The sequence below is a fragment of the Mastomys coucha genome, unplaced genomic scaffold (genome assembly GCF_008632895.1).
Source record: "Mastomys coucha isolate ucsf_1 unplaced genomic scaffold, UCSF_Mcou_1 pScaffold21, whole genome shotgun sequence".
Lineage (NCBI taxonomy): Eukaryota > Metazoa > Chordata > Mammalia > Rodentia > Muridae > Mastomys > Mastomys coucha.
The window spans coordinates 88023795-88036652 of NW_022196904.1; the positions used below are offsets into that span (position 1 = coordinate 88023795).

Here is a 12858-nt window from a genome sequence, read left to right on the forward strand (position 1 = left end):
CCACACACACACCAGGCCTCCATCTCTGCCCTGAGGCCCAGCTTAGTTTCTACACTGCTGCAAAGCTCCAGGTTGGGCTACAGAGTCTTGTCACAGCCCTCAGTGTCCTCCCCTGTTCACACAGTCTCTGTGGCCCACTGATGGCTTCAGGCAGAGAAGATGCCCTGAGGTAGAGGGATGGCAAACAGGCCGTGGGATGGGTATGCTGGCAGTGAGGAGGTTGGAATGAGGTCTGTGGTCTAACTGGGCGGGTTTCTGGCTGCTGAGTAGTCACCAACTGAATAAACAAGAACAGAGGGGTGACATCTTCTGAGACCTGTAACCACACATCAGGTGACATCAGCCTGGTGCCCACCTTTTAGTGTAGCTGAGACTAAGCAAAGGGCACTGTTTGAATAATTCTAAGGAGCCTCTGGCTTTACTGTTCTAGGATCTGCTCACATGTTGTGAGCTAACAAGGAAGCTACCCGGCCCTTGCCTCTCCGGATTCACTTCAAGTCTTAAGGAAAGCAAGGCTAAAATACCATTCCTAAGGTCAGTTATACAGGGCTGTGGCTTGTGCTCTTCACTGGGCACTGGCTCCTCTCGCCGCTCTGCTGTGAGCTACCCTATGGAAAGTTATACACAGCAAGGAGCTGAGAGTGGCCTCTGCTAACAGCAAGGGAGGAATCCTGCAGTCACCCACATCACAGTCGGAAGTGGATCTCTCTTGCTCAGGCTTGGGATGCTCTGAGCACTGGCCAACACCAGCAAACAAAGGGCCCTCAAAGCACCAGTGCCAGGCTTGGGACAGTGGAGCAAATGCTTAAAGTCACTTATTTTTTCTTCTAAAACAAACTTATATGTATGGATATTTTACCTGCACATGTCTGTTACACTACCTATGTGCCTGTGCCGACAGAGGATATCAAATCCCCTAGAACTGGAGTTACAGATAGATGTAAGCTACCATGTGGGTATTAGAAATCAAACCAAGGTCCTAAGCAGCCAACGCTCTTAACCACTGAGCTATCTTTCCATCCCTGTAGCGACTACATTTTGAAGCCAGTTGTTACGCAGCCCATAAAATCCCAAGGTTGAGAGCTACTAAAGGGATTCCGTAGTCTGTCCTGTGCAATAGGATGGGTAGTGTGTAAGTACAGTACTAAGCAACAACTCACAGGCTATTATTGTTTCCATTTATTAGTCTAGGAATATACAAAAGTGTGACATGGCACAACAATCTCATGGAGAAAACAGAATACATAGGAGGGGATGGCTTTCTCCCAGCGCCTCATAAAGGCACACATGTGAGGCTTGGTTTGGGGGGCGGGGGGAGCCTCCTGTCCTGGACCCAGTGTGCTGCACAGGAAGTCAGGCACCTCTGTGAAGAGGAGAGAGGCCTTTCCTCACATCAGACTTGGGGTGTGACTCAGGAGAACACGCTCCAGAACAACACTGAGCTGTGTCCGTCTGTGATGCCAGCCTCCAGAGTAAAACCAGCCAACAGCGGTGAGATAACCCAAGACGGCACCTGTGGGACAGCCTTGTCCCTAGCACAGTAGACAGGAGGCCAGGGTAGGCTCAGATTGGAGAAGAGGGGTAGGGTGAGGAGCAGAGACTCAAGCTGGGCATTCCTGATGTTATCTACCACCCTCCCTAAATGGGGCCAACTATGCCCTCTCATCCTCCCCTTGGTAAGAAGAACCCGGCCTACAGTCACGGGTGGGAATGGAGGTGTTTTTAAACATGGCCTCCACCTCTCGAGAATCCCTGAAGCAAAGAGGAGTATCTAAGTGGCCGAGTCACTAAGGGCTATCCTTCCCCAGTTAACCAGGGCCAAGTGTCTGTCATTTGGGGAACACTAGAAGTGGTGGATTAAAAAAACATCAAGGCCCATAAATGTCAGCCACCACCTTGAGCAGGACACACTAGAAGTGAGCTTAAAATACTGACTCTTCCCTTCTTAAAAAAGATCTAACATTGCAATGGTTTAACAAATTATAATTTCTTTTAAATAACCCACAGATACCCATGACGCTTCCAAATTTACAGAACAAAATGCACTTGAGGACTTGGTAGAAAAGGATTTGCAGTCATTCCTTCCAGGAGCTGGCACCTGTGGGCTGGGTCAGTTCACCTCTAGCACCTCAGTCTCTGGAAGGCCAAATTTGGTCTTGTGATTGTCAAAGAGCTTCACCAGGGCCTCCATGTACATAGTGTGGTACAGGTCGATGTCTTTCTGAGTCGGGTGCTCCAGCTTGGGGACGGTGATGGGCTCCCCCACTGCAGAAGAGGGACAGAGGTTCCATCAGTCAGTGTCACTGAGCAGCCCCTTCTTGGGTGCCCAATGTGATATGACCCTCTACTGGGTGCTGAGCATGTGCTATGGACTGTCCTTTTATCCAGATGAGAATTCCATGGCCTGGCAGCATCAGAAAGACTCCCACCCAAAAATATGGCCTCTGCATGTGGGTGCAGCCCAGCTCTACATCTGCCATGAGTTCCTGAGTAAGGTGTGGACCACTAGTTTAGCTTTTGCTTCACTCAGAACAAACCTCACTACCTCTCGGAGCCTCAGTTTCCCCACCTGCCACCCAGCATCTGACTCATAGAGCTTTCCTTCTGAGGATTCTGGGAGGAACAGAACATGCTTGAGCAGCCATAAGGGCGAGTAGAGGGAGACTAGTCCTCACCCCATGCTTTGTCTCATCCTGCTTCAAGTTCTGACACTTCTCCAAGACATACACGCCACTCCCTACCGCCACTGCTTCAGCCCAGGCTACTGGAAAGCCCCAGGCTGGCCTCCTGGCTTCTGCTTTTGGCCCATCCTAACCTTTGTTTTCCCCTCCACACAACAGCTCCAGGAACCCCTTAAGTTGTAGACAATGCAGCTCTCGCCCTCAGCTTCTCAGCAGGCAGAGGTGATTACAGAAAGCCACAAGGGGTCAAAATCTCATCCTGGGGTGCTCAGCCCTAACACATAGGCCTACATACAACCCCCACCCCCAGAGCTGGGGAGCATCTCAGAAGGACACAGAAAGATTGTTGAGAGCCAGAGGACCAGGAAGTCTGCTGAGAAATTTGGTCTTCTAAAAATGACAGGAAAGCTAACCCCATGATATTTCTTTTTCTTTTTTTTTTTTTTTTTTTTTTTTTTTTTTTTGGTTTTTCGAGACAGGGCTTCTCTGTGTAACCGTGGCTGTCCTGGAACTCACTCTGTAGACCAGGCTGGCCTCGAACTCAGAGATCCGCCTGCCTCTGCCTCCCAAGTGCTGGGATTAAAGGCATGTGCCACCACCGCCAGGCTTCCCCATGATATTTCAACAACATGATTCCTGAACCAGACCTAAACAATGGCCAGACTGAGATACGCTTGCACAGAAGGGAACTCTTGGGGCAGGGGGGTGGGGTTACTCCTAGACTAAGAACTACAAACAACTAATGACAGCTAAGAGGAGGAATTAAATCTTCTCCCAGGGATAAGTCACCTTTGGTAATCCAACACCAAGAGGTTAGCCCTGAGATCTTATACATACAGGTGACATTGGAATGAATAAATAGCGCCCAAAGCCCCCTCCTAACTGCCCAGCTGCAGCTTTCCATTCTGCAGCTAAAAAGGCTGCACTGCTCAAGCCCCGGCCCCTCAGTCACCTCTTTGAGAAGTGCTGCCCTGCACGGGGAGTACAGGCAAACGCCTACCCTCAATACACAGGTACTGCCTGACCTTTGGACATTGCAGTCCACTCTTCAGAGCCACATGTGCCCATGAGATCTCAGGCTTGGGAGCTTAAACACACGCCCACATGCACGCATACACAGCCACAGCCCTGATCGTTGATTTTCTGAATGCTCTGAATTGTTGCAAAAACAAACATACACTGCCAGTTGTTCCCTTAGGTCCCACGGGTCTGTTTGTTTACTTTTCTTTCCATCTCTCAAAAGAATCAATATCTTGTTTTTAGAACACTTGTTAGGCAGTTTTTATTTTATTTTGAGCCAGGGTTTCATATGTAACCCTGGCAGGCCTAGAACTTGCGACGTAGATCAGACTGGCCCCAAACCTGCAGCAATTCTGTTTCTGCCCTCCACACTGGGATTGCAGGTGTGTACAACTAGACCTGGCTCTTCCTCCCTCTTTTCTGCTTTGAATTCCCAGCCAGCAGGGTAGGAGATATCTCCTGGGTGGGCACACTATTAAGTAGGACAGCAGCATAATCCTATAGCTTTCCATCTTCTAGCTGCATGCCCAGTGCCACAATACCTTTTCCTAACAGGTTTGCGGCCCTGGCTCAGCCTCCTCACTCCCAGTACCCAGCCCCACCCCCCGGGTCCTAAGACAAGGACCTTAATCTGAGCCAGGACCCTGCCATGCTCAGGATGGCCTTCAGCATGCAGGTTAAGACTCACCAACGGTGGTAATAGGCTTGGAGTAGGGTACCAACCCCCAGGTGTCAGAGGAGAAGAGGCCTCGGCCATGGAAGATGCAGGGGGCGAAACCAATATACTTCTGGAACTTCTTCTGGACCCATCGGCCCCAGGAGCCCTCCTCAAAGATCACCTGCTTGTATACCTCATTCTCTCCAAAGGAATAGGTGGGAACCAGATCAGCTCTGCAAGAGAGGGGCTCAGATCAGTCAGACCCCATCATTGGGTGCTGTTCCCCTCGTCCAGCAGGGCCTGGCTCTGCTGTCCAGCCCAAATCAACTCCCTCACAACTCCAGATTCACCTCATGACATGGCCTCAGCACACTAGCTGTCCCTGTCACTCCATGCCATTGGTCTGGCCTAACATTGCACACCATCAAACAGCCTCTCCTAAAACCTGAAAGAAAAGCTCGTTCTAAGATTCATGGGGCCTCAATGGCTTGACTATTGGGTCAGTGCAATGAACCAGCTCACTCTAGTTGAGGCTCCCATAGTGAGATGTGGGTGGAAAGCAATGAATATAAGGGATGGCTCTAGACCTTCAGCTCTGACCCCCAGATCATGGATCCTCAGTCTTCTCCAGTGGAAAATGGGTACTCAAGTCTCCTCAGCTGCTAAGAAGTCTGAGGGCTCCTAGTTTTCTAGAAAGATCAGCATTCCAAGCTGCCAGCTCTTATCTAAAGGTCACCCGTCCAACAGGCTTCCCTTGGTGCTTCAAACAATACTATCTCCTTCCTCATCTCTTTCTCCCTTTCTAGGTTACTTTTGAGAGAAAGAGACAGAGACACAGAGACAAGAGACAGAGAAAGAGAGAGCGCCTACATGCTCACACTGGGGATCCAACCAGGACTTTGTACAAACCAAGTATCTGTTCTACCACTGAGTCTCCCATCCCTGACCCCTCAAGTGGGAAGTCTTCTCACATGTCCTACCTATAAGCCTGGCTTCTCAGTCTACTTATAAGTGGCCAGGGACAACAAGTCACACACATAACCTACACCTGGACAAGCCAAGCCATGCAGTGTGAGCATTTCCTTTGCCTTCTTAGGGTCTGGGCACCTCCTTCAGAGACCCATTGTCCTGGCTAGAGGAAAATACTGGAAATGTGTGTAGCACTTACCCATGGCGCAGGGCCAGTTTTACAAAGCCTTTGCGGTTCCGCAGGGTCACTGCGTTCTTGCCAGGCATGGAACTCAGAGACTCAGCTGCTCCTCCCACTACGATGATGATAGCATTGCCACTCCCATTCTTGGAAAGCAAGTAGTCTATGGTGTCTCGGTTGACAGGGCAGATGCCTGGGGTGAGGGGACAACAATCAGGATTGCTCACGGATGCATTCCCTATCCTAATATACAATCAAGGATGAATAAAAATTTCTACAGGTAGGTCCCAGACCTGTTACCCTCTTAGAAGCCATGGGATCCTTCCTTCCTACCCAAGCAATTCACTTTTTCTGATTCTCAGTTTATTTATAAAATGGAGAGGAAGATACAGAGTGGTTTTGAGAAAACAATTCAGCAAGATCTACGAAGCCCTCGCTCTGCAATCCAGATGGTGGGGACCACGGCAGGAACACAGACAACAGGCAGCACAACAGCTGATCCATCCAGGAAGTGGGTGAGAGGATGTCACCCAGGATGCCCCCTGAAGCCTAGGGCAGCTCCCAAACTAGAGTATCTGCCACAGGCTGTCTACCTGCATGGGTCCAGCACCTCACAGGAATGGTATTTCTATTCCCTGTATTGCTATGATCACTGGGGAGGCTCAAGCCTTGACAGTGGAGCCCAGGAGTAGTAGCTGAAGTGGATCCTCACCTCCAGACATAAGGTACTCCCGAAGTACAGGCATCCGGAAGTTACCAGCCAGTGTAGCCAAATAGGGCCTTATGCCAGGGAACTTCTTGCTAACTTCGGTAGCCTCTGTGCTGAAGTTACAGAAGGCACCCAGCCCCATGATGCCATGGGGATGGTATCCAAAGATATAGTTCCTGGTGGTCAGCAGGTTGTGTGTCTTCACCAGCTATAAGGGAAATCATGTGTTAGACCTACCTGGGAGAGGACACAGGGTATACCCAGAAAGGGAAAGGGACCTGAATGTTTCCGTGTCTCGTTACTAGGCAACCAGAACAGCAGACACTTTCCAAACCTGTCCCCGGATTATTCTTATTTGAACCCCAGCGCCAGTGGTTGGTAGCTACCCTACCAGGCTCTGGTTCCCTGGGTGGCTGCTTTGTTCCTTCCTTCTCCCAGCCAACGACAGCCTCAAACCACTAATTCAACCAGCCTCCCGCCTTCCTGCTTCTGGGCTCACCACAGTGACTTCCCTAAAAACCAAGCTGGAATGCTCAGACCTAACAGGAGCATCCAGCATTCACATGGCAAATAGAGCCATGGCTTCAAGTCTCCCTCTAAGAATTCCTCGGTTATAGGGTCTGCCTGGTCCCTGCACACTGCAGGCTCTAACAGATCAAAGGACAAGCCCATGCAGCATGCCACCCACCTCTTATACTCCAGTGTGGCAAAAGGCTGGTACTGCTGGGCTAGTACAAAGCTTTTGCCAAGCAGCCAAGCTCACAGGACAGGGCAGGACAAACATTGGCCCTCATGCCAGGTAGCCCTATCCGTGGGAGGAGTGGGAGGTGGCTATCTGTGTGGCTGTGGAAGCTAATGATCTGAACTACTGTTCAATCAACAAAGTTGTCCTGAGATGCTCTGAGTGATAACTGGCTTCCTAAGGAGCCTGAGGTTGAACCTGTAAGACCCCAAACATGAGGGGCGCCAAGCCTGAGATACTGAGGCAGCATTGCTAGGAGTACAGTGGGGACGGAGCTGCTGACAGCCACAGGGAGAAAGGTTTTCTGTTCCTAAGACATCACTCTCTTAGATTAGAGAAGTAGATTTTTTTTTTTTTCTTTTGAGACAGGTTTCTCTCTGTTACAAGGCCCTGGCTATCCTGGACTCACTTTGTAGACCAGGCTGGCTTCACATATATCTGCTTGCCTCTGCTTCCCAAGTGCTGGGATTAAAAGTGTGTGCCCCCATTACAGCCCAATATTCAGAATGTCTAAATATAGAAAAGTAAAAAGAAAATGCACATCTGCATTATTACTTCCATTGAAATAAACCACTTGGTCCTTTTCTTACTTAAATGGGTACAGGCCTTTCTTCAAAAAACACAAAATTCCTGCCTTGTCTACATAGTGACCTCCAGCCAAGCTAGGGCCACACGGTAAGATACCAGCAAGGATGATGATGATAATGATGATACCAACCCCCCTTCCCCAACACACACACACAAAGCTGGAGCATCAGTCTTCTAAGAAAATATCCTCACTGAGGTGCTTATCAAAGACCCTCAGTATTGGTCTCCTCCAAGCTGCCCTTCCCTACCCCACAGCCAGCCATATATGACAGCACTCACTCAAATCCTGACTGGTAGATATTTTAAATATATCCAAACTTTTTCTTCTAGAATAATGCTTTGATAAATAGCCCCCTTTTATCCATACTTCCAACTGTTTTTGTGAGATAAACTTCCAGAAGTACGATTCCTGAGTTAGGAGAGTCTGGCAATGTTGGTCTGGGCTGCCCTGCCTCATGGAGAGGCACTCACACCATCCCCATCCAAGTGCTAGACAGCATCCCTTCCTGCACTAGCTAGCAGAGTCCCAGAGTCCCTGGCTATGGACGAATAATTAAAGACCCAACTTCCCTTTACTTCAGTTACAGGAACCTCCTAGCAGAGTGAAGGCTCTTCTGCTCAGTTGTGGGGGGCGGGGGGGGGGACTCTGCAGATATCATGAGAAGGTAGAGGTGGGGGCCGAGGAGGCTCAGGTGCTGTTCTCAGCTCTGGGGCTGTAGCACATGTTAATGTGAGCAAGCCTCGGCCCATGTCACCCCTGTTAGTGACTCTCACTTTCCCTTTGGCAAGCAGGTTAATGCTGCCTGGAAAACAACTCTCAACTGTCCACCAAATAACCAGGGAATGGTTGGGCACTGCCAGGGATGGGGTGGACATCGAGGGAATCCCCAAGGAACTGGACACATGATCTGCATGTACAAGGCTGCTGCTCTGTGCTCTGCTTGAGACAACAGCTGGTCTTCTCCCCTTAGTGAAGCACTATGGCCAGTGTCTATAGCAAAGTAGGCAAGGAGGGAGGAGCTGAGAGTAACTGGTGCTTTCTCTGGGCTGGGACTATGAGACAAAGCACAGAATGGGCTAGAGTACCCTGATAATCTAGGTTGTTTCTTGATGACAAGCTAAACAAGTCTAGAGAAAGGAGTCCCTACCTTCCCTAGAGAAGTCACAATGAAACTACACACACACACACACACACACACACACACACACAGACACTCCAGTTTCATTTTTCCCTATACCCTGTGATAGTGATATACCGCCCCTCTGGAACCTAGCTGGCCCTTTAAATAATCCCCTCCCTCCCCAAGGCATGATAGGATACATAGTTCTTAATGTCCTTGGGTCACTGTACAGGTTAATGGTCCCCATGCAGCACCAAGAAGAATAGAGACATGTGATACAGTCTTGATCTGCCTCCTGTCGCATTATCCTTCCCAAGACTGGACAGAATGTCTACTCCGCAGAGAGGGCTAAGGTCACTGCTGCTGACATGCCTACTGGGTGGCAATGCCACTCGTGTTCGAGACAGGCCAGGTGGTGAGTATAAGCCTGGGCACATTCCTGGCAGTTCACTCCCCACACTCTGCTCCCAGGACAGGCTTATCCTGCCCCAGGCCCATACAGAGAAAGACACTTGGTCCCAGAAGATAGCGGCAGCTTGCCTAGGCTTATCAGCTCAGTGTCTTATGAACTTGGAATAGTCCTTCCTCTCTGGGCCTTGCTCTGCAATCTATGAAATGAGGCATTAGACAGATAGGTGGGTTGAAGCACAGAGAGCCTTTCCACATTTCCAAAGGCCGTGCCTACCCTTCAGGGAGAGGAATCCCAGGACATGGGGCACTTCTGTTATAGGTGGTTATAGTCCCAGTGGCTGCTGAAAGAGCCAGCCCTACCACTGCCAAGAGAGAGAGATCCTCTGCGCCAGCTGGATGACTTTGGAGAGGGGAGCTGCAGTAAGAGAAACGGAGAGAGTGGGAACTTGGGTCTAAGGAGATCTCTATTACATAACCCATGGCAGGAGCTCAGGAAAAAGAGGCGGAACAGGCACGTCACACATGGCTCTAGGGCACACAGTATCAGACCTGACCACAAAGGACAAAGGGTAGAGCCTGTCACACTCAGGGTGAGGCCCAGCTACCCTCACAGGGCAGTTCAACAGATGCCCTGTGAGCTCAGTGGAACAGAGAAAGAGTGAAAACATAGGCTCATTGGGTCTTTTTAAGATTTATTTTTTTGAGACAAGGGTCAGCCTTGACTAGCCTAGTACTTTTCTATGAAGACCAGACTGGCCTGAAATCCAGCTGCTTCTGCCTAAGATTAAAGGAATGCACCGCCACGCCCTACTAGATTTATTTTTACTTTACATGTGGGAGTGTTTTACCTGCATGCATGTCTATGCACCATGCACATGCAGTGCTCTCAAAGGCCAGAAGAACACACTGGGTCCTCTGGAACTGGAGTTACGGACAGCTATGAGCTGCCATTTAGATGCTGGGATTTGAACCCAGGTAATCTGGAAGAGCAGCCAGCCCTCTTAACCACTGGGCCATCTTGCAGCCCATCATTTGGGTCTTTTGAAGGGATAGAGGATCAGTTGGAGTAGAACAGCAGAATGCTCTGATCAACAATCATGAAGTCACTTGCAGCGGGAAGGGAACTACCAGCCTGCCAGGAGCCAGTGGCTGGGAAGTCAGCAGAGCAAACCTAGTAGTGTCTCCCTAGCATTAAACCCACTTTCCATCACTTAACAGCTCCAACTTGCATTTGAGGCAAATGGCATTCGGAAAGGCTGAGAAAGCTAATACAGAGAGTAAGAGTATGATAGGACTCACTAGGCCACAAGCCCAGGAATGACTCTCTTCCATCCCTGTGCCCAAGAGCAGCACCTGACAGGCAGGTTGGTAAATGGAATGGCAGAGCAAGAACATAAACCCTGGTTCCAACAGTCAAGGAGATTTGGGAAGAGGAAATCTTCCAAGTTGTGGAGATGGCTGGGGTCAAGTCCCACGCAGGGGAATGGGCAGTTAGGAATCAGGGTGGACCCTGGATTACATGTCAGAAGGCCTGGCACCACAGCCAGGGACCTGCTGAACATCTTGGGGGAAGGCTCTGGCAGGGAACACAAAGCCCCAGGAATGGCAGCAGTAGGCAGGGTCCTCCTGAGCAGCCCAGGGTCACTCCTGCAGAGCAGTGCAGAGGAGGAAAGCAGGGCCACCTCCACCTCCCAGGGCAGCTCATCTGGACATCTCAATGCCTGACTCACAACAACAAAGGCACGCCACCCCTTGTCACACACACTTTCACACTCACATACTGCCTCTGTTTTCAGTTCTCTGCCTTCTGCTGGGTGACCTTAGCAGCAAGGGTGTGTCAGGGCTGGGTGCTCGGAGTGCTGGCCAGACAGGTTCCTACTGTGGGGAAACCTACAGGCCCACTCACAATCCTCCGTAACATAGGGCTAGATGGCTGTCTTACCGCCCAGCCTGCAGACAAGGCCTTTGGAGCCAAGAAGACACTAACATTGTTCCTATAGGGGACTCAGTTCCATCTCAGGAAAGGCAAATGCCCCTCAAAGCAAAGAGCCCTCAAATAGCCAAAGGCACACTAGGAGGAAACCCGTAGGGACTTCTAAACTTGCTTCATAGCAGGAGGCTGTGTCCTGGAGGACAGAGTTCCACACTGGGTGATACTGGCCTCCATCTCGCAGCAGGAGCACTGGGTCTCCACTGGACTTCCTGAATGGAGAGGCACTATGCCACGGTGGGAGGAACTCGGGCTCTGAGGAACGGCAGCAACTGAAAACCGTCCAGCTGCTCACTGGCTTCACCAAGCCTTGCTGTTCTCTAACCTCCAGGTTCCTCTTTGGTTAATAGGGTAATGGAGGGAGCAGTGTAGAGAGTGATGAGGGCTTCCTTTCTCCTCACACCTCACAGGGCTGTTCCTCACACTCCCTTGGCTCTCTCTGCCCTCTCAGGCCACACCCCCTTATATGTCCCAGCCCCACCCTCTAAGCACTTCACCTCTTGGGTCACCTCGTTTTAAGTTATAACCTCAATCTTCACTTTAGTAGGAGAAGCACAAAACACAGTGTGGCCTGCCTGCCCCTTACATCATGCAGACCCTCAGTGTAGAATTATCTTTTAGAAGCAAACAAGTCTTGCTTTCCCCAAAGAATCACACGACTACCATGCTTCTCTCGTCGCCTTGGCTGCCAAGTCCGACTGCAGCAACTTTGCCTCTTTATGGCTAAAAGTAGCAGTGTTCTGTCTTAAAGGTCTTGATTTCACTTCACACAGTATATGTATCAAATAAACTTTTCCTCTGTCTGGCACGGAGTCCGTAGAGCCTAGACAGATGCTCATGGTGGGAGACCCCAAACAGTTCAACCTGGCCTGCTGTTCATATTCCCGTCTATTCCTGTCCTCCCACCTCTCCTCGACACAGCACAGCATGGCTTTACCTGGATGGGGAAGTAGTCTCGGAAATAGCGCCACACGGCCCAGTTTCGCACCCACTGCGATCTCCTACCACCTTCAACACAAACAAAACACAATGTTGGGAAGGAATGGGCACGAGGGACATTTGAGCAATGCAGGCAAGGCGAGACAGAGCCAGTAGGAACCCCTGAGGGATGTGTCTACCAGCCCACACAGGATTTCTGTACCTGCCCTGTGGGCCCCTTCCCACATACATTCCCCCAAACATCCCTAAGGAAAGGTGAGTGAGCTCTGTGAACACACTGAGAGCTTTGAATGACCCACCCCAAGCCATATACAGCCTAGTCCAGATCTTTCACAAAGTGGGTGTTCCATAAAAAGAGGCAGCAGCCAGGAGGAGGAGTGGCAGCTGCGCAGAGCAGGCTTGCTAGGGCACGGGATGAACACAAGTGGGAGAGCAGACGTTTACCTTTCTTGGGCGTGTTCCAGTCAAATGCCAGCCAGGTGAAGTAGAGCACAGCTATCAGCCAGCAGTCAGTGCAGAAGGTGTACATGAGGATGACACTGCAGGCCACTCCTGGGGGGGGTGGGGGGTGGGGCGCAGAGGATAACAGGTCAGCCTCCCAGGCCTCCTTGGAAGGGATGAAGTTTCCTGTGGTATTATTAATCTATGCAGAGGTCCCCAATGCCTAGGCACTGGGAGTGGCTGATGGGTGGCTGGCTCAGTGAGAAGGGAGCAGAGCCAGCACAGGCCTCACTTCCTAAGACTCTAGTGAGTCCTAGTGCTAGGGGTTCCTGGCTTGAGCAGGATGGGCAATACAGGGAGATCTCAACTTCTTGTGAAGCAATTCTTTTTTTTTTTTTTTTTTTTTTT

The 12858-nt window shown here is 50.4% G+C and overlaps 1 protein-coding gene across 2 annotated transcripts in view; it reads right to left on the bottom strand.

Moving 5' to 3' along the window:
- Window positions 1–1161: 1161 nt before the first annotated feature.
- Window positions 1162–12858, bottom strand: part of Dgat2 (diacylglycerol O-acyltransferase 2) — a 28919-nt gene continuing 17222 nt past the window's right edge. For both annotated transcript variants that reach the window (XM_031387484.1, XM_031387485.1), the window contains exons 3-8: window positions 12454–12561; window positions 12008–12078; window positions 6222–6426; window positions 5528–5702; window positions 4390–4592; window positions 1162–2265 (exon numbers count right to left, since the gene is read on the bottom strand). In XM_031387484.1, the coding sequence (XP_031243344.1) occupies window positions 2111–2265; window positions 4390–4592; window positions 5528–5702; window positions 6222–6426; window positions 12008–12078; window positions 12454–12561 (917 nt within the window). In that variant the 3' untranslated portion in view covers window positions 1162–2110. The remainder of the gene's footprint in view (window positions 2266–4389; window positions 4593–5527; window positions 5703–6221; window positions 6427–12007; window positions 12079–12453; window positions 12562–12858) is intronic.